Raw genomic sequence first — 27,039 nt, 5'->3', positions numbered from 1 at the left:
CATGCGATCGGGTCGGGCCCCAGAACTCCGTTCTGGACCACATAGCCGAAGATGGCTAAGTGGTTCGTGCTGAACATGCACATCTCCTTGTTATACGTGAGGTTGAGGCGAGTGGCGGTGTGGAGAAATTTGGCAAAGTTGGCATCATGGTCCTGCTGATGGTGGCCGCAGATGGTGACATTGTCCAGGTACGGGAAGGTGGCCCGCAGTCTGTACCGGTCAACCATTCAGTCCATCTCCCGTTGGAAGACCAAGTTGGTGACACCGAAGGGAACCCTAAGAAAGTGGTAAAGGTGGCCGTCTGCTTCGAACGCAGTGTATGGGCAGTCCGCCTTACGGATGGGGAGCTGGGGGTAGGTATATTTCAGGTCCACTGTCGAGAAGACCCGGTACTGTGCAATCTGATTGACCATATCAGATATGCGTGGGAGGGGGTACGCGTCGAGCTGCGTGTACCAATTGATGGTCTGACTGTAGTCAACGACCATCCTATTTTTCGCCCCAGTTTTGACCACCGCCACGTGGGCTCTCTAGGGGCTGTTGCTGGCTTCGATGATGCCTTCCCAAAGTAGCCGCTGGACTTCAGACCTGATGAAGGTCCTGGCCTGGGCGCTGTACCATCTGCTCCTGGTGGCGACGGGTTTGCAATCTAGGGTTAGGTTTGCAAAAAGGAAAGGTGGGCCGACCTTAAGGGTCACGAGGCCGCACAGAGTAAGGGGTGGTAGGGCCCGCCGAATTTCACGGTTAGGCTCTGGAGGTTGCACTGGAAGTCCAGGTCAAGTAGCAAGGCAGCGCAGATGTTGGGAGTAAGTAGAGGCGGAAGCTGCTGAACACCACGCCCTGGACAGTGAGAGTGGCGATTCAGTAACCTCGGATCGCCACGGAGTGGGATCCGGAGGCCAGGGAGATTCTCTGGTTGGCAGGGTGTACCACGAGGGAGCAGCGCCTTACCGTAATGGGGTGAATGAAGCTCTCAGTCCTCCTGGTGTCCAGCAGTCAGGAGATCTCATGTCTGTTGACCTTCACTTTAGTTGAAGTGGTCGTGAGGTTGTGTGGTCGAGACTGGTCAATCGTGACTGAGGTGAGACACGGCTGGTCGTCGGTGGTTGCAGGCGATGGGCGGCCTGATGAGGTGCCCGACGGGCAGGGGTCCTGAGTCCGGCAAGGTGGCGGCACTCACGAGCCGCACGTGCCATGGAGGAGGCAGGATGGCGGCGCCCTGGTGCTGCACGTGTCCTGAGGAAGGCAAGATGGCGGTGCCCATTGGTCCTGGGAGGAACAAGATGGCGGCGCCCACGGGCCGCACGTGGAGGGTGACAGGACATTAGCGCCGATTGAGCGGGCCTGGCACACTGCAGCAAAATGTCCCTTCATGCCACAGGCCTTGCAGAGGGCGCTCCGTGCTGGGCAGCCCTGTCGGGGGTGTTTTGACTGCCAACTGAAGTAGCATTTGGGCCCCCCGGGGTTGGTTGGCTGCCGCACGGCCCAGGCATGGGGCTGGCTGAGGGCGGTCGCTGATGGAGTCTACAATAGTGTGGCCGTCTGCGGAGTCCACGATGCACAGGAGGGGTGGGCCGCGCGGTCAGGGGCATAGGCCTGAATGTTGCGTGAGAGCGCTAGCTTTTTGGTCGCCACGAGATCGAGCGAAGCCCCTTCTAAGAGGCGCTGGTGGATGTAGTCAGACCCTATGCCGGTAACAAATGCGACTTTCATCAGCAAATACGAGTGTTCCATGGCCGAAACGGCCTGACAGTCACAGTCTCTAACTGGGGCGAGAAGGGCGCGCCAGAAATCTGCTACTGACTTACCGGGAAGTTGGTGCCGTGTGGAGAGGAGGTGTCTGGCGTCGATTTTGTTTGTCTGCTGAGCATAGTTTTGCTTCAGTACCGCCATGGCCTCTGCGGAGGTTGGCGCGTCCTGGGCCACCTGCAACAACCGTGCCCGCTGCATCACCAAAGCTGAGGAGGTCTGAAAAAACGATCAAGCCTCCAGACAGACTGAACATTTGATGACTCCACGTCACCCCCGCTGGACTTGATTTTTTAACAGGGGGTGAATGTGGTGAATGTATTCATCTAAGTATGAACTGTCTGTATGGTGCTGTGACCTTTAACCTGGAAATTATAATATGGTCTACTTCCAGGTACTGTACGGGAATTACGCAAAGACGAGAGTAGGATGTAATCGAGGCTTTATTACACTGAGATGTGTGGCCTCCTACAGCAGCTGACAAAATGGCTGCTGTACGGGGAGGACACATATTTATACTCCGCCTACTGGGCGGAGCCAGCAGGCAGGGATCTACCCCCGTACCGATAGAACAGGGGCCTTACTGTAAAGCACCTATATCAACATCCTCTATATACAATAAATACATCAGTGGTGACTACCACAACTGGAACCTCAAAGGGCTCCGTCTCTGGCTTCACCCATCACCGGGGCGATATATAGACCGGCCACTTGTGCGTGGCACTCATTTGTACAGCAGACACTGGCAGGTGAGTTCCTGGATATTAAAGCCTTAGTTTCACTCGTTCCCATGGTCTCACAGTGGATTAACGGTATAAAATCAGATTAAAAGAAAAATTGCTTTAAACACAATAATGTTCACGACAAACCCGGAGGTAAAATTTTTAATTAAAATAAAAAAGTGACTAATTTGAGTTGTTTCTACCATTTCCAGTCTGCTGACATTAGAACCTGGACAATATCGTAATAGTGTTCCTTTGTGAGGTGTCGGACAAAAAGGATCAAGTATTGCCTGGAAGATCAGAGTTGCTCTGCACAATTGACTAGGTCTGAATAAAGATGACACAAGCCTGGGGAAGCCTTTCTGCAATTTTGTGGGGAGTTAAGGAGTTTTAATTTTATGAGTCCAATCCATGGTCGACCAGATTGATCATTCAGATCCATAATGCAGTAGATATTTCACAATCAATGGATGAAGCAGGCTTGATGGATTACTTTTCATTCTATAATATCTCTGATGTCAGAAAACATTTTGGCGGGTGAAATTTGTCCACCCCAGCAACGTGAAATGGGTTTGTAGCAAGCCAACAGCTATAATAATTATAAATGGGCAGCATAGTAGCATAGTGATTAGCACAACTGCTTCATAGCTCCAGGGTCCCAGGTTCGATTCCCGGCTTGGGTCAGTGTCTGTGCGACGTCTGCACGTTCTCCCCGTGTGTGCGTGGGTTTCCTCCGGGTGCTCCGGTTGCCTCCCACAGTCCAAAGATGTGCAGGTTAGGTGGATTGGCCATTCTAAATTGCCCTTAGTGTCCAAAATTGCCCTTAGTGTTGGATGGGGTTACTGGGTTATGGGGATAGGGTGGAGGTGTGAGCTTGGGTCGGGTGCTCTTTCAAAAGAGCTGGTGCAGACTCGATGGGCCGAATGGCCTCCTTCTGCACTGTAAATTATGAAATGCATCAGTTTGCATTTTCCTGTGACTTGGAAAAGCTTTGCCAAGATTTTTATTTTTACATCAAGTAAAAGCGATAGTGAGACTAGGAAACGAGTCTCCCAAAAGTGTTTGAACTAATTTCCATGATCTTCAGTGGCAGGAAGACCAGGGCCTGAATTTTGCGCTTGTCAGGCACACACGGAGGCAGATGCAGAATCTGCTCCCAGGTGAGGTTGTCACACGGTTTCATGCTGGGTGGGTGGCCTACCTAGCGTGTAATGCACCCCTGCTAGGTTGGAAGAAGCAAGTGGGGCAGGAACCAGTTGGACTGGACCTCTGAGAAATCTGCTGCACTAATGGCTTCAGCACCCAGCAGGCATGGATGGAGGCAGAGAATATCTGGCGGGGAACTCTGCCCCTGGGTCATAGACGAGTGCCGCATAGAGGAGGTCAGTGCCAAGTATGATGACCTCATGTCCAGGGATGGGAAGAGGAGGCCGCTATATTACACAAAGAAGGCATGGACAAATGTAGCCACCCAGGTCAGTGGATAGACTGCTGCAAAAAGGTTCAATGATCTTCTGGGTTTAGCAAGGGTGAGTACAGAGATGACATGGAACTGCAAGGAGATATGTATTTGCGTGGTCACCCTTGTCACCCTCAGGGGTCTACAAGTCTGTGTGCCAATTTGCACTGAAGCCTGCGCTGGCCATAACTAGAAGGTTTGACCATTTGGCCAGAGTGCATTGAAGACTGAGTTGTGCCATGCCCCGCAACCTGATTCTCAGAGGGTTGGTGTGGTCCCTGGTGGAATGGTGCTACATGGAGAGGGCTAGCACTAATAATGAAATTTGTTCTTTGCTTTCAGGAAAAGCAAAGCCATAATGTGGCGCAGCGCCGAAGAATGGGCAGTGGGGAGCCCAATCTGTTTATACTCAGCTGTTACAAGATAGATCCCTGGGAGCTAGAATGCCACTGAGCAGCTCATTCCACCAGACATCATGAGGCAGCGGTCTCTGTAGAATTTAAGAATGCAGTGCACAAATTCGAGAGTGGCAAGGAGAGTAAAAATTGTAGGATCGTCTCAGCTAAAATGGAGCTGTCAAAGCACCAGTGCTCAGTGATCCTCCAATCAAGCTGACACCATACTACCGTTCTTCATTGTCTCAGCAGCCCGCCTGGCATGCGCACTGACGATATGATTGAATGTACCAGCATGTTATTTTCCTCCCACAGATGCTCCATCCGCAAGAGGCTCCAGGGACCCCGAGGACCCACCCCCCTCCCCCCGAAGAGGACATACTCAGACCTGTGCCTCCAGCACACCCTTTCTATGAAGTAGGCACTCGTGTAGAGGTTATCACGTTCGTGGGCTTAGGTTCATTGGCTCCCATGGTACTGCACATTGGGGAGGGCATGGCACACTCGCATGAGGAGCTGACGGAGGCAGAGAGTGACCTGAGTGCCATCGATCTGAGGGCCACTGAAGACCAGGAACATGCTGAGTTTGAAGATGAGGGGCCTTTGGAGTCATCCATAGAATCCACAGAATCCTGACAGTGCACAAAGAGGACATTTGGCCCATCGAGTTTGTACCGAGTCTCTGAAAGAGGCCCTGTCCCTGTAACCCCACCTAACCTACATATCTTCGGACTGTGGGAGGAAACCGGAGCACCCAGAGGAAACCCACGCAGACTCGGGGAGAACGTGCAAAGTCTCCCAAGGTCGAAATTGAACTGGAGTACCTGGCACTGTGAGGCAGCAGTGCTAATGACTATGCCACCCCACTCTCATCTAATGTCTTCTCACGTGAGTTCAGGTAAGAACATTCTGGCCCAGGACTGGTGAAAAATTGATCGTTTATTTGCTGTGGGCCCACTTCACACTGCTGGCAAAGATCAATTTCAATTCCTCAGCTTCAATTCTTCACCAATAACTTGAGGAGAAAATGTAGGTGTGGGAAGACATTTTAAAAGTGGTGCAAAGATAAATCATAAAATATTGGTTTGTAAACATAAAGGTGAGGATTGTGATTCACAATTCACTCGATTATTTATAAGGTATAGGCCAATGTGCACAGCTAAGATAACAAATGTAATCACGTTTTATTATTACAGCTGAGTTTGACTGTGCTATTTTTATGATATTTCTTTTTCTCCTCATGAGGCAAGATTTTGTGTGCTGCAATAAATCACTGACTGCAGTAAGTTTACAAGCCAGTGGACAGAACAATATAAAGTAAACATGTATATAATGCTTCAATAATTTTGTAATTAATTGTCCTCATAGTAGATTACTGGCGAGGCACAATTGTTTCTTTGAAACTCAAGGGGATGATTTTTGGGGCATTTAGAGCACACACAATGTCATAGGAAATCTAATATTGTCAAATGAAGTAAGTGAATTTCAGAGTTGGTTCTCTGATGTTTTTTCTCCTCCTGATTTATCAGCTTGTGTTGAGGAATAAAAGGCTGACAGCTCCTTTATCACTTAGACAAGGGCACCAGGTCCTCACAGTGGCCGATTGTCACAAATCAAACTTCAAGGCTTGGCCTCTTGCTCAAACTTGCTGATGTTTTTATTCCCCACTAGCAGAGTTTGTTTGAATGATGTTTCAGAAAACGGCAACTCTTTTTTGAAAAGTAGGCTAACGATCAATGAAACCTTTTTATAGTTAACAAGGAGACTTCTTCAATCAGTAGGGTTCTGCGAAAATCCTATTGCACCTGTTTGAGCTGTGATCCTCATTCAAGACAGGCTGAACTCTAGCCCTCTAACCTTGGGTTAAACGTTTGAAGCGATGAAAAAGAAAACATCATTGTTGGAACAAAGGTCTATTTTATATTAAGAAAAATGATAAACCTTTGATGACGTCAAGGCCTGCTCAATTTTGTGGTCCAAAATGCTCAGTTGTCAGTTGTATCTTTTCTTCACTGTATTATCAGTGTGGAGTTGTCTTTCATCAGGAGGACTTGTGGGGTCACGTGTAGGAGGTTGCAGAATGAAACCTCTAACCTGCAATTTTCTTATTCATGTCAAAGTACGTAGAACAAGCTGGTCAGTGGAGCACTGCTTCTGGTTCTGAAATTCTTCAGCCGTTTTCTCGTGGCTGGTCTTCCCCCATAACCTGCGGCCTCCTCTGATTAATCTGGGGTAGGAACGCTTGTGAGTAGTCAGGAGTTGGGGGCGAGGAAGGGATAGAGACTGGGGGAATTCAGGAGTGGTAGGTTTGATCAGCCTTGTTAGGTGAATTGAACATTCTGAATTCTTCCTCAGTGTACCCGAACAGGCGCCATAGTGTGGCTAGGGGATTTTCACAGTAAATTAATTGCAGTGTTAATGTAAGTCTACTTGTAACAATAAAGATTATAAGCGGAAGTGGTGGTAGAAACAATTGTCATACTTCTTCACACCCGTCCTCCTTAGATTTCTGAGGAAGTACTTCAAATCTCAGAATGTCATATACAGAAGGAGGTCATTCAGCCCATTTAATGATGCTAGTTATTTGAAAGCGAGAACAAATTGGTCCCATAGTCCTGAAAAAATGTAATTTTCATGTGCAGATCCACTTTCCCTTTGAAATTAACAATTGAATCTCACCACCCTGTTCAGCAGTTCACTCATGATCATAACAAGATCAAATTGACCCTTTTCCGTCTTCTCTGTCCACTAAGTGTTTTAAAACTCAAAGGAAAACCGGGAAGGTTAAGATCTTGAGTAAATCTTGAGTAAATTCTTGAGTAAATCTCAAGAACACATTTAGCGGTTCGGTCCCGGTCCTGGGTCATTGTTCGTGTGGAGTTTGTACATTCTCCCTGTGTTTGCATGGGTTTCACCCCCACAACCCAAAGATGTGCAGGGTAGGTGGATTGGCCATGCTAAATTGCCCCTTAATTGGAAAAATGAAGTGTACCATAATTTCCTCCATTCTCGTGTTGATGAAAATTGGTCACAGTCATCGGAATGCCCTCTGCAGATTATTGTAATGTTACTGGGGTTAAATGGACGGCGAGGAGGGGGTGGAGCGGCTGATATTTGATGGCTCTCTATCACAATCAAGCACGCTTATTATCACTATTAAGCAGCAATAACTCACCTCGGGAGGAGTGGAAGTGTTTACTGGGAGTGGTGAAACCTCGAGTTCCATGGATGTTGACTGCAGCTACTCTGAACTGGTACCATATGTTTGGCCTCAATGTTTTCAGATCAACGTGCTCCTCTATTGTCTGGGGTATTGAAAAAAGGGAAATGAAGAGCAATTATTCACTATGGACTTCATTGCAACACATGTATGAACTCTGTAGGGGCCAAAATGATGAATGATGAGATCCAACGGACTTTGCAAACATTTCAAAATTAAGTGCCAATTGGTCTTTAAAGTATTGTATTAGAAGATGATTAAATGTTTTAATGGTAATACCTCCACATTGCTGAGGATTAGCTTATTTAGTAGGACACTCAATAGTTGACATACAGTCAAGTTTTAAAAAAAAGTCTTGCAGTGATGTGCTGATTTCAAGGGCAATTGTTGCCAGAAAATTGTTTCTTCCAGTGTTCAACATACAGCACAGTGTAATATCTCAATCTTTTCAGTAGAATCAGTGTGTTGCTTGTACTGGACATTACAACAAAAGTAATCTGTCTCAGCTCTGACTTTGCTACCATTTATTACACTTTCGAACATTGTGATCCATTAATTTCTATGAAAATCAAAAATGAAAATCGCTTATTGTCACGAGTAGGCTTCAATGAAGTTACTGTGAAAAGCCCCTAGTCGCCACATTCCGGCGCCTGTCCGGGGAGGCTGATACGGGAGATTATTGTGAGATTTTCGATATTTTAATTAAAGTGCTGACCAGTGTGGGTTGAGTATGGGAGGTAAAGAATTGGAATTTGAAAAAAAGGAAACATGGAAAAAAGACAAACTTTTTAAAAACGTTGTTTGATAGACGTTTATGCCTGTTCTTAAAAATGGTACAGGTCAAGTATTGGTCTCAGAATTAAGGTGATAGTTTCTTCCACAGGACCAGCATCACTTGTGGACATGGGTACTAGAAGTATGCAAGGGGCAGAAGGTGCTGTATCGTATTACAGAGGTCCTTGCCAGGATTGTGTTGAGTGCTGAAGCACATCTCCTCAACAGGTAGGACAGAAAGATACCATCCCAGTTATAGAAGACTTAATGGGTAGGGGGCAGAGTAGTAGGGACCCTCCCATAGTGCATTGGGGCTTGGGGAGGTCGGGGGTCACATTGGGGACCTCGGAGGTCGGGTGGCCATTTTAAAATGGCATCCCGATCTCTCGCTATACTGAGGAGTTCCGTCAAGTGGAGCTATTGGGGCCATTGAGGCCTTTGCGTACCCTGCTGAGACCTCTTATTTAATGCAAGTGCCGTTGTATGGCCATGTGTTTCTCGGTGTTGTGAGCGCTAGGAAACACGCGACGAGACGCACTCGCTTTGGGACTTCTTTCCCATTTGGTTGAATTGCGCCCTCCAAGTGTGGGATTTTTCAGTGAGAAATTCCCAAGCTCCAAAAAAGCATGGGTGAATACAGATCTGGATCACGCCCAGATTTACCCCGGAAAACCTACCCAAAATGACATTTACTAGGGCAGCACGGTAGTGCAGTGGTTAGCATTGCTGCCTCACGGCGCTGAGGTCCCAGGTTCGATCCCGGCTCTGGGTCACTGTCCGTGTGGAGTTTGCACATTCTCCCTGTGTTTGCATAGGTTTCACCCCCACAACCCAAAGATGTGCAGGCTAGGTGGATTGGCCACGCTAAATTGCCCCTTAATTGGAAAAAATGAATTGGGTACTCTAAATTTATAAAACAAAAATGACATTTAATAATTTTTTGGGAGAATTATGCCCATAATTAGCCATCAATTCTGAGTATGAAGTTGGTCCCAATCTGCTTTAGGCAGGTGGCCAATGCCTTTTTTGGAGTCAGTGTTGGTAGAAAGGCATCAAAAATGCAGAGCAAACTCCCAATTGCCATTTTAACAACTTCTCTTGTAACAATCGGCATCCTCCCAGAGTAGGACAATATTGAATTCATGACTGGGTTTTGCTGTGAGGTGGCTCTGTGTTGTAGAGGATCAGCTGTCTGGTGATTGGTTTGTATTACGTTTAATCTTGGATGGCGTGATTGGCACAGACAAAATGAAGCCCGGTGGAGAGGCTCTCTGTTGTGGCAAAAATAGTGGAAATTACCAAAAATCCTAAGGCCTACCTCCAACACGGCATTTTCTATTTTCACAAGGTGGGACTTGAGTCAGACGGGAGCTCACACACGCATGTTTTATTCAGGCAGCTGGCTATTTAAATCATCAGTTAATTCCACTGAGGCATGATTTTCATAGCTCGGAGATGTCATGTGCAGATGAGACCAGGTAAGGGCTAATCTAAACTTGATCAATTCATTTGCATAGCCAGGGGACCCCTTTGGAGAGGTAAAGTACCCCTTTTCGCACAGAAATTTGGCACCCTTTGAGAAAGATTCGGCAACTTTTGGGAGTGGTAAGACACTCTTTGGGATAGGTAAGGTACCCTTTCGGGTTGTTAAAAGTAAACATGATTGTGCGTATGAAGTAAATAAACTCAGTGGAACTGCCAAAGCTGCCAAAGAACTCTCAAGCTATCACAGAACTGTTGAACCTGTCAAAGAGCAGGATGGCACGGCGGTGCAATAGTTAGCACTGTTGCCTATGGTGCTGAGGAGCTGGGTTTGTTCTGTCACCGTCAGAACGAACAGTGGGTCACTGTCCGTCTGAAGTTCGCACATTCTCCCCCGTGTCTGCGTGGATTTCACCCCCACAACCCAAAGATGTGCAGGTTAGGTGGATTGGTCACACTAAATTGCCCCTTAATTGGAAAAAACTAATTGGGTACTCTAAATTTATTAAAAAAAAGAAACCAGTCAAAGAGCAGTCTAAACTCTTTGGAACTGTCAATGGATTTAACTCAGATTCGCTTTAAATTTCAAAAAAAATCTGGAATTCAAAAAAAAAAATCAGTGCTTGACATTTCATTCTGTCTGTTGGCATGAGCCTGAGAACTATTGTTATAGGATTTGTGCTACAAAGACTGATTTTATTCATTAACATGATCATAGAGGGTTGATTGTTAAGTGAGCAGTTTAGCTGACAGCTTCAAGTGGTTATAGAATAAAAATATTATTTTTCGTAATAGATTAATTGAATGAATTTCAATACGTTGAATGTTTTTTTCAATCAATGAGGATGTTTTTGGTTTAAAATAGAGATGTCCCCAATAGATGCAAAACTTTATTTTATGCGATCATTGCTCCTGAGGTTTTTCCACGGTGCACACCATGCACGTTGGTATGGAGGGGGTAAGGGCAAAGGGGCTATAAAGGGGCATGTGGATATGGGGGCACTGAGGTTATGAAGCACCATAGGGTTGGGTAGAGGGGCATGGTTTGGAACAGAGTGTATGGGGAGTTATGGGGAATGGGTGGGACCATGAGGCAGCATAGGCTGGTCAGCGAGTGAGGAATCAGATCTGAATTTTGTTCTAATTGTTTTTACAAAATAAACTCAACAGAGGCAGGCCTTCATCCAGCCAGTCTCTGCACTTGTTCCAGGAGAGGTGGGCCTGATTTCTAATCCAGCACCCCACAACCCCCTGCAATGAAAATTGGAGCTGGGGGCCACTATTTTTAAAGGTCGGGTTCGTAGTGTTGGGAATTTTCCCCACTTTGTACACCTGACCTGGGGACAAAAATATAGACTGATGTGGAACAGCTGTGATTCTGTTGGTCACTTAGTGATGACTTTTTCATGTGTGCCCCGAAGAGACTTTCATCTCGATTCTTTAGGAAGGCCACTGTTAGACCATACATGGTCAGGATATCCCCCTGGATTATCAGGAATAATACTCTGTAATTAGACTGCTGAGTATTTGTGCGTGAAGTTCTGCAGAGTCAGAGCTTCTTCAGACTTATCATTAGGCTTTACATATATTTTGAAGTAAAAGTGGAAAAGTTGCTTCAATGGACTTTTTTTCTCATAAATTTGGAGTACCCAATTATTTTTATTCCAATTAAGGGGCAATTTAAAATGGCCAATTCAACTACCCTAAACATCTTTTTGGGTTGCGGAGTGAGACCCATGCAGACAGGGGGAGAATGTACAAACTCCACATGGACAGTGACCCGGGGCCGGGATCGAACCCGGGTCCTCTGTGTCGTGAGGCAGCAGTGCTAACTGTCTGCTTCAATTAATAAGAAATAATCACATTTTTTATATCTGTCCTGTTTGTAATACAGTTAACCAATCACAATATCATTTCATGACCAGCCGAGGGATTTTAACTACTGTTGATTAACAAAAAAATAGACTGTACATTTTAAATTTCAAAGACAGGTGAGGAGAACGATTAGAAGGGAACCTGAAGCACCTCCGCAAATAATCTTCAGATTCTTTTCTTAAAGCTATTTGGTTCTTCGGCATTTCAAGAAAAAAAGAATCAAGACGTGTCTGGTTTGAGAAATCAGCTTTGTGTCATAACTTACGTAAGCAATTGTCTCCCACTTGCTCGCATCATCTTCGCTTGGGTACATTCCAGGGTTCCATCTTCTCTGCAAAATGTAAAATACTGGTTCCATAGAAATATTAAACTTTGACATCCATGCAACTGCTAGGTTCCCATTTTTGTCTTCTGTGAAACTCAATTCCTTCCTGGGCTTCAATGGGACACCTTCAGAACAAAGGAAAGTCTTAAAAACACAACACTATTCACAGCATCAATCTGAGACCTGTTGCGTTTGTACAAAAGATCAATGCAGTCAAGATGATGAACAAGTATCATTATCACTACGTTACTCTCAATACCTACACTTCTGCTGAGTAAGGCATGCTAGATACTAAGGATGTGTGCATTGTACATATACTGAGTCTTCTATAAGAAAAATAGCACCAGATGTTTAATAATACGCAGGGTGCAATGTAGAAAATAGGTTATTCATGCACATGCGATGAAGAAAATGGATTATTACTGTCAAAGACTGATTTCTCCCAAATTGAGATATTATCCAGTCAGGACCTTTATATGGTTTCTGTAGTAATGAGGGAGCCATAAAACAATACCTGCAATATTATCCTGACAGGATCTCTATGTGTGTTTTTAATTAATGAGTGAAATATATGTGACATACAATTTTAGACTATTTTATGAGGTGTGAGGTTATTTTAGAGAGGAGCCTTTATATAGGTTCTTTTGGAGAGGGTGTCAGAGGCCATGTTGTCATATGGTTTCCCTCAAACAAGCTGCAGGTTTTATGGGACACAGTTATGAACAAGCGTGCGGGGTATGCATATCGATAGATTAATGGGAAAATTCTATCTTGAAAATGTGAGAGGGGACATTCCTGGGTCTGTGTCAGAAAGTCAGGTCTTTCCTAACATTAAATTATTGGAAGGGTAATTGGGTGGGTTCCTTTACAGTTCTCTCACCTGCACAATTTTACGATGCAGTGTTTGCTATGACTAAGCAATCCACTGCTCCTTGTCACGGACCCGAGCAAACTTATCCATTGATGTGAATCGTCCAATATAAAATATGTTTGGGCTAGTTTAGTTACGATGGCTGTCTAGACAATGATACAGTATATTATGATAGATGTTTTAAAGGCATCATTGCAATTGCCATTTTTGAAGCATGAACTTGAAGAAAATAATTAGAAAGACCGTTTTCTGTCTAATTTCTATGTATTTTGTTTGAATAGGGAATTCTAAGGGCATTGGAAGAACTGGGTGAAGGAGATATTGAGACGAGTAAAATTAAGTTCATCGGTGGTGTAACAATTCCAGGAGTTGTGGAGTGAAAGGCCAAACTGGTTTATTTTAAATTGAAAATAAAGCTGATACCACAGCACAAATGTCCCAGGCCAGGACTGTCGGGAGTTCCCGGCCCGGCTCTGGGAGCTACATTTAAAGGTCCCGCTAATCAGCCCCAGTTGGGTTGGCCTCCGCCCGCTCACCACAGGAACTCACATTTTACGAAGCCCACAGGGAGATCAATCAATGATCGTGAGGGTTATCATATCCCTTCCCCCTCAAATCCCAATCATACCCCTCACTCCTGCGGTGATGAGGCCTCATGCGTTATTTGGCCTTGAGTCAGTGGTAGGTGGAGCCGGGTTGGGGGGGGGGGGGGGGGGGGGGGGGGGCGTGACGCGGACTGGGAATTGTCACTTCATTGTTGAGTGCCAAAGGGTTACAAATGGAGGCTCGTCTTTGGTGCTGACCTCCGGCAGAGGATCAATATCCCCAGTCTCCATTTTGGACTCTGAATCTTCATCACCAGGGGCGGACGGAACGACTCTCTGGGCCCCCATAGGCTGAGACCCCTTGCCGGAGGTAGTTGCAACAGGCGCCACGGATGTTGTCTCTGCTGAAAGCATCTCCACTGAAGTGGGTTCCCTGCTTCTCAGGTGGCCCAGGTGTTTTTTCACAGCCTTCCCTTGGACTTTGACTTTGTATGAAACCCGTCAAGTGGGACTCTCAGTCCTAGATCGGCAGCTCCTGACAGTTCTGGGCTGGGACGTTTGTTTGTTTTGTGTGCCGCAGTAGCGGTTTTATTTTCAGTTTAAAATAAATCAGTTCGGCCTTTCACTCCGCGCCTCCTGGAATTATTACAATGGCGATGAGGATTAAGCACAGGATTCCGAGCAGCCTTTTTGAAATTCCGACGACAACTCCGGCAAGAAACAAAGCAAAAAGAAAAACCTGGAAATGCCCTTGTTTGGGAAGCCTGACCATCATGATGCAGACGTTGAGGGCTGGTCCCAGTATGCCTCAACGTGAGGAGTCCTCGTGAGGGCTGCCACAAGTGGAGGCAGCTATTAACCTAGGGTTGCTTTCTTTTTCTTAACCTAATGTGCTGCCTAGTTTGGAAATCCAGCTCGGTGCTTTAAGGTATCTTCTTTGTGCTTTGGTGGCACTTTGTCAAAATTGTCACAAACATCATCAAAAACAAAAACAGATTGAAAATAAAATGTTAACAGCCTGGTTTCTTCAAAAAAACAGAGGCATTGATGGCAACTGTGTGTTCCCAGAAGACGTCAATGACCTATAGAAACCGGGCATGGCGGTCTATCAATTCGGTATCAATGTGTTCCCCAATGAGCCACCATTCTAATTGCACTCTCCTTTTGTTCCCCTTGAATATTCCTCTTACACCTGTATTGCGATATCCTGCTGTCTAATTGTCCATTTTTACGAAAGCCAAATTCCCCCGATTTATTCCTGGGGAAGGTTGTTTTGTTGTGTATCGTAGATGTTTGTGTATTGTTTTAGCCCAAATCATTAGCATTGCCGCGAAAAACAAATTCTATAATGCTTCAGATGAACAAGAAATAAAACATATACCCAGTACATAAATATACAGGCTCTTGAATGTAAAGTAACTGCAAAAAATTATATTTTAGCTTAAACTGTTGTACAGCATACTTAGTCTGAATTATGCAGCCCCCATAAAGGCACAAAAATCAACTGTGTTCAAAGTGGCTTATCCTTGTCCGTGTGTGTTCCTTACCTTTGAACATATTTGCCGGTGCTTGGCAGGTCTGGCCACAGCCATTCGAACAGCACTTTCGAGAACTTGGGCACTCTGTGTCTGAGTTGCAGCTCTGGACGCAGGCTGCTGCAAAGCCCCAAGCTTTCTGTGGTGCTGGACAGTCACCTTGCTTCACCATCTGAATGGATTTCAGAAACTCACAGCTGGTCAAGCATTCATGGTGTTTCTAGAATGCAAAAACAAGATTCAATTCACGGAAAAAACTTGTTTAAATTGCTCCTTCAACGTATATGGGTTATGGAACACTTGGTTGAGCAGGTGTGGGTTGATATATGAGCTTTGTTTTGAAACACTCAAGGACAGGTCAACTTTCCTGTATGCAGAATTGATGAGATCGAGAGTGGCTTGCAAATCACGTGCAGAACGGATAACAGCACTGCAGTCATTCGCAAATTGCAGATCATTATGTCTATGGTGGTCAGTTTGGTTTGTTACGGAGGTGACTGGGGTTAAAGAATTTTCCATCTAGATGGCATTTAATACTGACACTAGAATGCAGCTCGGATTGGGATTTGTTTATTGTCACGTGTACCGAGGTACAGTGAAAAGTATTGTTCTGCGAGCAGCTCAAACAGATCATTTAGCACATGGAAATAAAATAAAAGAAAATAAAAAGAAAATACATAATAGGGCAGCACAGGGTACACAATGTAAATACATAGACACCGGCATCGGGTGAAGGATACAGGAGTGTAGCTGATCACTGATAAGGGCTGTTTAGCTCACTGGGCTAATCGCTGGCTTTGAAGGCAGACCAAGGCAAGCGAGCAGCACGGTTCGATTCCCTTAACAGCCTCCCTGAACAGGCGCTGGAATGTGGCGACTAGGGACCTTTCACAGTAACTTCATTTGAAGCCTACTCGTGACAATAAGCGATTTTCATTTTTCATTTTCAGGTGAATAGCCATTGTCAGGTAGAATGTAAATAATATGCGGCCATCACACAGCCTTGCTTGACAGTCTGCATTTGGTAGGCATCTGCTTCAGATCGCCTACTCAAGACAGTGGCAGTATTTTTGCCAATATAGAACAGTTAGAAATGTGTAAAGCGGATAGGAATTGGGCTGGCACTGTTTTGCGCAATGCCTTCTGAATCAGTCTCCACAACAGTGAGCTGCAGAATAGTATCAATTCACTTACAGGCTTTCTAATTCCATGCCAAGGTAAGGCACATTTAAAATGGATGGAATCTTTATAAAAACAAATGTTTTAAACTGTTAAACCTGCAGGCACTTGATGGAAGTTTAAAAAAAAGAACACTAGCCTAGTTCTCAAATTAAGTGGAATCAAAGCAGATTAGTTTTTACACGTCCCTGGAAATTACTCATTATAAAGCTGGACGCATGCATTTCACTGAGTTGCAGTGTGCAATACAGTCGTTGAACAAGAAATATAACATATACCCAGTACATAAGCACACAGGTTCTTAAATGTAAAGTAACCACAAAAAATATATTTTGACTTAAACTGTTACAGTACGTAATCGTGGCCAGCACAGCTCACAATAGAATGGCTTTCCTTTCTAAAATAAAATCTACACACTTAACGGCCTGTAATTTATCCAATTCATTGCCATAGATCTCAAACTCGAGCTGAGTATAGGTCTGGAATCTTAGATACGTTGCTCCTTGGTCAATCTGCGAGTGTGGTGTTCTTTGTGATTCTTATTATCAGGATGGATGTAGCAGTGTTCACAAAGACCACAGAAGCTAAGTTCAATAACAAAGCTAACATTTATTACACTACTTATGAAAGCTCGATCACTTACTCCTCCAGCAAGCAATAATCTAGTAATCTACACACTAATAACACTAGTCTCTACATTCTACAGAGAGCCGTGAACACAGCCCAGTCCATCACACAAACCTGCCTCCCATCCATTGACTCCATCTGCACCTCCCGCTGCCTGGGGAAAGCGAGTAGCATAATCAAAGAGCCCTCCCACCTGGCTTACTCACTCTTCCAACTTCTTCCATCGGGCAGGAGATACAAAAGTCTGAGAACACGCGCAAACAGATTCAAAAACTACTTCTTCCCTGCTGTTACCAGACTCCTAAACGACCTTGTTATGGACTGACCTGATTAATACTACACTCCTGTATGTTTCACCCGATGCCGGTGTCTATGTTACATTGTGTACCTTGTGTTGCCCTTATATATTTTCTTTTCATGTACTTAATGATGTGTTTGAGCTGCTTGTAGAAAAATACTTTTCACTGTACCTCGGTACACGTGACAATAAACAAATCTAATCCAATCCAATAACTGTACTCTGCACTCTGTAGACCTCTCCTCTGCACTCTCTCCAGCCCTCTCCCAGAAGTCTGTGAGTCAGTGCTTTATATAGTTCTGCATCTAGCTCCATCTATTGGTCAATTATGATCTAACATTAACCCTTTATATTCTTGACATTGTACATAATGTCACAGGAAGGAATGAGACTTGAAATCATCCTTCAGCAGGATTCTTCCCCATCCTAGCTCATTCTTAGCTCTTTACTGTAACAAAAGCTACTTCTTGTGTACTTTGTTCATCAGCCCAGGTGAGATAGATGCTCACTGTATAGGTGAGTCCAAGTCAGAACCTGACTGAGGCCAAGATTTTAAAGTTGGTCTTCTGATCTGTGACATGAGCACCAATATAATTCATTAATGCTCAAGACTAATACTTATACCTTTGTAGATAAGTATGATTATAGACATTAATGGTATTCAATAAATGAGCCCTTCTGGATGCACACTGTGTTATTTCTTTCATAATCGGTAAAGTACTGAAGCCGTAAACTTGCTTCCCGTACACCCATAAAGGCCAGGACTATATTAGTTTCTGAGATATTCCGAAATCGATATGTGAAATATTGATGTTTTAAACTGCAAACTTTTCCTCAAGCTTATTTAATGGAAAGTTTTCGCACCTTCCTCCCCATGATCTCTAGAATTAAACTGACTCTTCTGAACACTGGAAACAGAAGGTTTATGTTTCGAAAGAGAGAAATTCAGCGGAAAGGGAAATTCTTTGATTTGAAAACTTTGATTTTTAGCAAATATTACAGTGGTGGATGAAACCAGAGTGAAGTTTGGCAATCTCATTCTCTACCTTACTGGTTTATGCCTGTCGGTGGCAGTGCGAGAGGTAATTGCATCGATCAAAACAGGCGCGGCACTGCTTGCCAGAAGTAAATCTACAACCCCATCCTGATTAAACAAATATCCATGTAATTGCACACCCTGACCACTGGGTGTAACTCTGGCACTGACCATTCTGCTTCTCAAAGCAGTATTGGGGGAAAGGGTGTGGCCTGGTAAGGAGAGAAATGAACCAAGTATGAGTTTAGTTTGTGGTTATTTAAATTCTCTCCATTTATTGGTAACTTTGAATCTCCCAGCCTAAAAGGTCTGTAGTATACTAGATCCATTGGCCCAATCTTTGATCTTGAGAGGCTTGCGTCTCCCGCAAGTCACCTTAGCTGAATGTATTTGAGCAGCTTCATGCCTTGATTGGCCTCCCTTGTGTGCTCAAAGACCCTCTTGCATTTGGCTCCTCTGCATTATCATTGTTAACCCGTTGGAGCACATTTTGGCCATTTCGTAAGCTCCTTCCATCCATGTGTTTTCCCCTGTTTCCTATCCCCTTCCCCTTTTGTCCATTTCATCTTTTTCATCTCCTTCCTCTCTCAGCCAAGTCCAATTTTATCCTGGCCCTCTGACTCTGCATTGCCTCTAAACTGCACTTGATTTGATTTCCTGCTTTCAATTCCATGGGAGATCATAAGTATAGATTAAAGATAAAGATATGCGTTTGGGAGTTTTTAATCTTCTTCCTGTAACTTACCCAAGGAAACACAAGGGGGTTTGTCATTCTGGAACGTTCAGAAACATTTGCAGAATTACAAACCATGGTGACGGGATTTGGAATGAAAGCAACATAAAGATACAATTAACAAAGTAACCATTAAACATTCGCTATTAAATGTTCTCCTACCTCACACTGGCACTGGTTTTTATCAGTGTCCCACAACTCTTTGCAAGGCTGTAGGCACTACAGAAAAGGAAAACAAAATTAGCTAACAGTTCATTAATTACATTCCGATTCATTCCCATAACCTTTTTTCTTTTTTTTTCTTTTTCTACCCAATTCATATTAGTATTGCATTGCAACAATAGTTTCTGATGCTGGTCGAACACTCTAGGTGGCATGACAACTTTTACTTCATCTCCAAGTTAGTTACAAATACCCATATGTAATATATCACATGCGCACATCTGCCTGAATCTACCAATATTCCTGTTTATCACAGTTAAAATACCCAATCAATGTGAAATTCTGTGCACATAGATCATATAAATCAAGTGCAGTTCATTTGTAAACAAGTCACGGGCGAATACAATTTAAACAATGGAACCTGAGAGCAATTCCACTTCTGGTGAGCACAGTGAAATACTCACATTGTTTGCTCTTTCCACATGTTCAGTTAACCCACTAGTTTCCTTCTCATTAGCAAGTTTACTCTTTACAATATGTTTTGAGTCAGTGAATGACAGTTTGACCTATTTCATTGAAAACGACTTTTGAACTAATTTTTCAAAGTTGCATTGAGGTGGACATCAAGGGGCGGGATTCACCCGTACCCGGAGGGGCGGGGGGGGGGGGGGGGGGGGTCCCGGCGGGACGGAGTGGCGTGAACCACTCCGGCGTCTGATGTGTTAGGCAGGTTGGTTCGATGTGGACGGCACTCGATGCAGGGAAGTTAGAAACAGACATCTAACATTTGAGAAGATCCAACACGGTTTTATTCAACTATAGAACTGCTATACATATTCAACTGTGGGTCGACACTATACTGATCTGACTGGTGACCTTGTAGTAGCCTGACCAGACTTACTAGCTACCGCATGGTGTTAGCACTTGCTAGCTTGTGGACTTTGACTGTCTCAGTGGCTGGGTCCCGAGAGAGCGGGAAACCAAGTGCCCTCTGGCTTTATGGTGGTAGTGTCCTGTCTGGTGATTGGCTGTACTGTGTTGTATGTTTACTGGTCATCCTATGTGAAAATCACTGCCTGTCTGCATCTCATTATATACATGAGTGGATATTATGACATCTCCCCCTTTTTTTTAGTTAAATAAATACTGCGGTATGTATACGTATAGATATGCCTGACTATATACAAACGGTGCATAAACAAATGTATATACATGGGAAGGTGTCGATAGTGCAGATACATGGCAAATGAAGCAATATTTACAAAGGTTAAATCGATGAATTCAGTCACACAATTTACAAAAGTTCAGTCTTCAGATTCAGTCTTTGTGGTTGGCGACAAATTCTTGTTGATCGCCGCAGAGGTGGATCAGGAGCCGCCTGCACGTGGATAGGTGGGATCGCTGCCATCGTGATGGTCACGTGGGCCGGCAGGATTGCTGGCAGGTCAGTGACCTCGTGGCAGGGTACGTCCGGAGGAGGTATGATGGCCGGCGGAGCACTGCGATCAGGTGGTGGACGTGGAACTCTTCACAATGCCCGTCTGTTGTGCCGTAGCAGGGAGCCATCAGCCATGCGGACAAGGAAATACCTTGGGACAACTTATTTGACAACAACAGCTGTGGCTGACCAGCCACCCTCAGGCAACTGGACAGGAACATGATCGGCTGGAGCAAGCTCGGGTAGATCCGTTGCATGAGCATCATATGTGGCCTTCTGTTGGGCACGGGACTGCTGCATTTATTTGTAAAACCGTGAGGTGGTCAAGGTCTGGAACATGGATGGCTGGAACTGTGGTCTGCAGAGTTCGATTCATGAGCTTCTGCGCTGGACAACCCAGTGGACAGTGGGGTTGCCCTGTATGCCAGCATTGCCAGGTTGAAGTTGGAGCCCGAGTCTGCAACTTTGCACAGCAACCGCTTTACAATATGGACCCCTTTCTCGGCCTTCCCGTTTGATTGCGGGTAGTGGGGGCTGGAGGTAACGTGACGGAAGTTGTAGGACTGTGCAAAATCAGACCATTCCTGGCTGTAAAAGCAAGGACCATTGACGCTCATTACCGTGAGCGGTATCCCATGTCTGGCGAACGTTTCCTTGCAGGCTTTGATGACCGCCTTCGATGTGAGGTCGGACAGTTTCACCACTGCTGGGTAACTGGAGAAGTATTCGACCAGGAGTACGTAGTCACGCCCCTTGCCATGGAAAAGGCCTTCACCTACTTTGGACCACGGAGAGGTCACGATCTCCTGCTGTTGCAGTGTTTCCTTGGTTGAGCCGGTTGAAATTTCTGACAGGTGGGGCAGTTCAGGACCGTGTCGACAATGTCCTGGTTAATGCCCGGCCAAAAAACCGCCTCCCGAGCTCTTCGTCAGCATTTCTTGGCTCCAAGGTGACCCTCATGGAGTTGACCCAGCACCAGAGCCTGCATGCTCTGAGGAATGACAATCCTGTCGAGTTTCAGAAGGATTCCCTCCACAACCGTCAGCTCGTCTTTCACGTTAAAGAATTGGGGACATTGCTCCTTCCGCCAGCCATGGGTAAGGTGCTGCACCACACGCTGCAGTAGAGGATCCTTGGCTGTTTCCTCACGAACTTGGACCACCCGTTCATCAGAGGCTGGGAGGTTGGTGGCACACAACTGCACTTGCGCTTCTATGTGGCAGATGAAGTCACCTTGTTCACACGGTGTGGTGATGGACCGGGATAGGGCATCTGCAATGATCAGCTCTTTGCCTGGCGTGTAGATAAGTTCGAAGTCATAGCTGCGGAGTCGAAGACGAACTCGCTGTAACCGAGGTGTCATGTCATTTAAATCTTTCTGGATTATGTGGACTAGAGGCCCGTGGTCCGTTTCCACCGTGAATTTCGGCAGGCCGTAAACGTAGTCATGAAACTTGTCTATTCCTGACAGGAGACCCAGACAGTCCTTTTCGATCTGGGCATACCGTTGCTCAGTGGGCGTCATAGCCCTTGAGGCATATACCACTGGAGCCCAGGACGAGGAGTCATCTCGCTGGAGGAGCACTGCCCCCATGCAGTCCTGGCTTGCATCAGTTGATACCTTGGTTTCCTTGTTTGGGTCAAAGAACGCTAGAACTGGGGCTGTGGTGAGCTTTGCCTTCAGCTCACGCCATTCTGCTTCATGTGTGGGCAGCCACTGGAATTCCGTTGACTTCTTGACGAGATGGCGGAGGGCTGTGGTGTGGGATGCCATATTGGGAATGAATTTCCCGAGGAAGTTGACCATCCCGAGGAAGCAGAGGACCGCCTTCTTGTCCTCCGGGGTCTTCATAGCGTTGATCGCCAATACCTTGTCGGCGTCTGGCCACACACCCTGCTGCGAGATGTGGTCACCTAGAAATTTAATATGTGATTGACCAAATGAGCACTTGGCCCTGTTGAGCTGGAGACCATGTTCATGAATTCGCTGGAAGACCTGCTTGAGGCAAGCGATGTGTTCCTGGGGCGCTGTGGACCAGATGATCACGTCGTCCACGTATACTCGCACCCCTCGATACCCTCCATCATCTACTCCATGATGCGGTGAAATACTTCTGAGGCAGAGATGATGCCGAAAGGCATGCGGTTGTAGCAGTAGTGACCGAACGGGGTGTTGAACGTGCACAGCTTGCGACTGGATGCGTCCAGCTGTATTTGCCAAAAGCCCCGGGAGGCGTCCAGCTTAGTGAAGAATTTGGCATGAGCCATCTCACTGGTCATTTCTTCACGTTTCGGGATCGGGTAATGCTCCCGCATGATGTTACGATTTAGATCCTTAGGATCAAGGCAAATGCGGAGCTCCCCTGACGGCTTCTTTACGCAGACCATGGAGCTGACCCAGTCTGTCAGCTCTGTAACATTCGAGATGATGCCCTGGTCTTGGAGGTCCTGTAATTGCTTTTTTTAGACGATCATTGAGGGGCGCCAGCACCCAGCGTGGTGCATGAATTACGGGGTGGCGTTCGGCTTGAGCAGGATTTGATATCGGTACGGGAGTGTGCCCATTCCATCGAATACGCTGTGGTACTGCGTGATAATGTCGTCTATGTCGGCTTGCAAATTTCCATCGGACGAGGCCGTCGCTGGTAACAATGACATGATGTGGACTCGCTGAACCAGGTTCAGGAGCACCAAGCAGGCACGCCCTGTCAGGCCTGATGATTTCAAAATGTAATGTTGCCTTGATCGCCTTGTTGGATACCCCTAGTTGACACGAGCCACTGGCAGCTATGGCATTGCCATTGTAGTCAAGGAGCTGGTAGGCCGGTGGAAGAATGCTTGGTCGGGCCTGGATGGTGTCGAAGTCGGATTGTGACATGAGGTTCGCAGACGTGCCGGTGTCCAGTTTAAATCGGATGCGAGCCTTGTTAACTGTGAGGACAGCACACCACTCGTCGTCTGGATCCACACTGAGGATCGAGAGGCGTTGCACAGGTGTGGTGGAGGCCAGCTCATGTGTGGTTATGATGCCCACCCGATATGGAGACTTGAGGCAGTCAGCATCATGGTCCGTTGGGCTGTCGGGATCGGAATCTTGCTGTATTGAGCGGACACTTCTGCGCCACAGCTGGGATCACTGGCTGCTGAGCGGTGGAGCAGATCTGCAAAGGGCTGCGTAGTGGCCAAGCTTGCCACACTGGAGACATCGGCGTCCTTTTGCTGGACATTGCCGCTTTAAGTAGGCGGAGCCACAATTCGGACGCGTCATGACACAGATGTCAGCGCGTTCCGTGCGCCATCGCGCATGCGCAGTGCGTTCGGTCGACATACGCACCTGCGCAGTTGGGTTGTCGGTCTCGTCGTCCACTCGGTTGTGGCGCGCATGCGCGGGGATCTGGGAAAAGTGTGCGAAAGGGCCACTCTCCTCGATGCTCAGGCCCTGCCTCTGTGCGATGGCCTGCACCCTTTCCGTCTCGTGGGAGGCCAGCTTTGCAGTTTCTGCCACCCTGATGTTGGAATAACGATTCTCGGCATGCTCATGGACAACGCACGTCTCAATAGTGACAGAGAGGGTCAACTGTTTGATTTTAAGGAGCTGCTGCCGCAAGGAGTCGGAGTGGACCCCGAAAATGATCTAATCCCGGATCATGGAATCAGCCGTTGAGTTATAGATACATGACTGCGCTAGGATGCGGAGATAGGTCAAGAAGGAGTGAAAAGGTTCATCCTTACCCTGAAGCCTCTGCTGGAAAATGTACAGTTTAAAGCTCTCATTCACCTCAATGTCGCAGTGGCTGTTGAACTTCAGCAGGACTGTTTTGAATTTCGCTTTGTCTTCGCCGTCGGTGAACGTAAGGGAGTTGTAGATATAAATGGCGTGATCCCCCGCAGTGGAGAGAAATAGCGCGATCTTCCTGGCATCCGATGCTGCCTCGAGGTCGGAGGCCTCGATGTACAAGAGGAACTTTTGCTTGAAGATCTTCCAGTTGGCGCCGAGATTGCCGGAGCTGCGGAGGAGGCTGGATGTTTTCCATTTCGCTGGATGGCTGCTTGCTGGTCAATGCTGATTCACTTGAGATAGGTCCGTCAAGATCAATACCACTCTGGTACCATGATGTGTTAGGCAGGTTGGTTCGATGTGGACTGCACTCGATGCAGGGAAGTTAGAAACAGACATCTAACACTTGAGAAGATCCAAAATGGTTTTATTCAACTATAGAACTGCTATACATATTCAACTGTGGGTCGACACTATACTGATCTGACTGGTGACCTTGTAGTAGCCTGACCAGACTTACTAGCTACCGCATGGTGTTAGCACTTGCTAGCTCGTGGACTCTGACTGTCTCAGTAGCTGGGTCCCGAGAGAGTGAGAAACCTAGTGCCCTCTGGCTTTATAGTCGTGGTGTCCCTAGGATTTACACCTACCCGTCGCCCATTGCAGAGGATGACATGGCTGGCGCGTAGGAAAAGAGTGCCCCCACGGCACAGGCCCGCCCGCGGATCGGTGGGCCCCAATCGCGGGCCAAATCACCCCGTGCCCACCCCCCAGGACCCCGGAGCCTGCCAGCACCGCCAGGTCCTGCCAGTAAGGGACCTAGTCTAATCTACGTCGGCGGGACTGACAAAAAAACCAGCGGGACTTCGGCCCATCGTGCGCCGGAGAATCGCCGGGGAGGGCCGCTGCGAGCGGCCGCCGACTGGCGTGGCATGATTTCCACCCCTGCCGAATCTCCGGTGCCGGAGAATTCGGCGGACGGCGGGGGCAGGATTCACGCCGCCCCCCTGCATTTCTCTGACCTGGCCGGGGGGGGGGGGGGGGTCGGAGAATCCCGCCCCTGATCTGGATTATCTAAATAGACTATCTGCCATATATCTAGCATTTACATAGATACATGGAACATACAGTACGGATGAGGCTGCACCGACCCACTTAAGCCCTGACGTCCACCCTATCCCCATAACCCAGTAACCCCTCCTAACCTTTTTGGACACAATGGGCAATTTAATATGGCCCATCCACTTAACCTGCACGTCTTTGGACTGTGGGAGGAAACCCACGCAGACACGGGGAGAACGTGCACACTCCGCACAGTCAGTGACCCAGCAGGGAATCGAACCTGGGACCCTGACGCTGTGAAGCCCCAATGCTAGTCACGTGTGCTACCATGCTGCCCAAAGTTAGTTTTATTTATAATCAAATGGAGCAACTGAAAACTGTCCATCAAAGTAAAACAAAATCTAAAATTTCTATAATTTAACAACACAAGAGAAACACTCACCTTAATCATCCTGCGGGTCTCTGGACTAAAAAAATGTGTGAAAGAATCTAACAAAGCTATTTTTAATAGAACCTGAAATGAAATTCTAAATCAGTGCCTTAATGCTAAATGGTAATGGTAAGTTAAAATATCATTAAATAAATGGTTCATTTACAACCTTGGTAATTTTGTACAGACTAGAATTACTTGTGAGTCATTAGTATTTTAACAAAAGTTTCTCATAATACATGTATGTGATATAGTTCTCGTGCATGTATAGAATACAATATTTATTCAATGAACGCAAGACAATACCCTACTCTCCCACATTTTACTTGCAGTTTCAAACAAAGTACAACACAAACATATAATCACTTCAGCCAAACAATATCATATTCACTTTGTGCAGGCCAGATAAAGAACTTGGCACCAAAGAGAAACAGAAAACAGTTACACCAGACCAAACGTTCCAGACCTTACCAGCATCAGTACATTGGGGAATTATAAGTGTCAAAGTATAGAAGCAAATAAAAAAGCAGTTTATTTCATTACGGTTTCTTCTGATCTGGCACTGGAAATTTTCAAGTGACTGCCAATCTGTAAACTTCATTCAACAACAGCAATTAACCCTCAATTGACCTCCAGATGTCCTATAGAGACATCAAATGAAGTTACTTTGCCTTAAAGGGACAGGCAATATTAAATGCAAATGCAACTCTGCAGCGCAATGACACACATGAATTGCATTGCATATTACCTCTGTGAAAAACATCATGGGACCTCTGGTAGTATATATAAAGCTCTTACATCTAACACACATTAAATATTTAAAAGTGTAAAAAAAGGGGCGGGGGACTCAATAATTTCCTGCCTGATTTCAGACCCTGTTAACATGCTTTCCTCTCAACAGAAGTCAGGATCTACGAATCTCCACCAATTTACAGACAATTTCCAAACAATTGGTAATTTAACTTTACTCTGAAGATTACAATTCTGTCCTACTGTGCATCAGATTAGTTGATACAATAATTATTACAAACGAAAATAGACCTGTGGAGAGTGTTGGGACATCTTCAGATGAGAACTTGCGAGTTTTAATGGACTAGTTTGAACCCACCTCAGCGCCAATCATGAAGCTAAAATACTGAACCTCATTGGCTGATGAACATGATTATATCATTTATAAGCAACAAATATTCAGTTATTTACAGTGGTCTAAATTATAAGTGGAATATTGCATTTGGCAACATGTGGGGGGGGGGGGGGGGGGGGAGGAATTTTGAGCAAGCATAAATGGTATTGCAGACACAAAATCCTGTTCCTCATTTTCCCCGTCCCTTTCCGGTGATCGGT

At 46.0% G+C, this 27,039-nt stretch overlaps 1 protein-coding gene across 3 annotated transcripts in view; it reads right to left on the bottom strand.

Annotated features, from left to right (window-relative positions):
• LOC119976126 (anosmin-1-like) overlaps positions 1-27,039 on the bottom strand; it is a 204,897-nt gene that overhangs the window by 50,803 nt on the left and 127,055 nt on the right. For 2 of the 3 annotated variants that reach the window (XM_038816312.1, XM_038816311.1), the window contains exons 3-6: positions 18,988-19,044; positions 14,965-15,172; positions 11,942-12,126; positions 7,501-7,630 (exon numbers count right to left, since the gene is read on the bottom strand). In XM_038816312.1, the coding sequence (XP_038672240.1) occupies positions 7,501-7,630; positions 11,942-12,126; positions 14,965-15,172; positions 18,988-19,044 (580 nt within the window). The remainder of the gene's footprint in view (positions 1-7,500; positions 7,631-11,941; positions 12,127-14,964; positions 15,173-18,987; positions 19,045-27,039) is intronic. The other variant, XM_038816313.1, reaches the window with a different exon arrangement.

The sequence above is a fragment of the Scyliorhinus canicula genome, chromosome 13 (assembly GCF_902713615.1).
Source record: "Scyliorhinus canicula chromosome 13, sScyCan1.1, whole genome shotgun sequence".
Lineage (NCBI taxonomy): Eukaryota > Metazoa > Chordata > Chondrichthyes > Carcharhiniformes > Scyliorhinidae > Scyliorhinus > Scyliorhinus canicula.
This window is presented reverse-complemented; position numbering and strand designations above follow the sequence as displayed.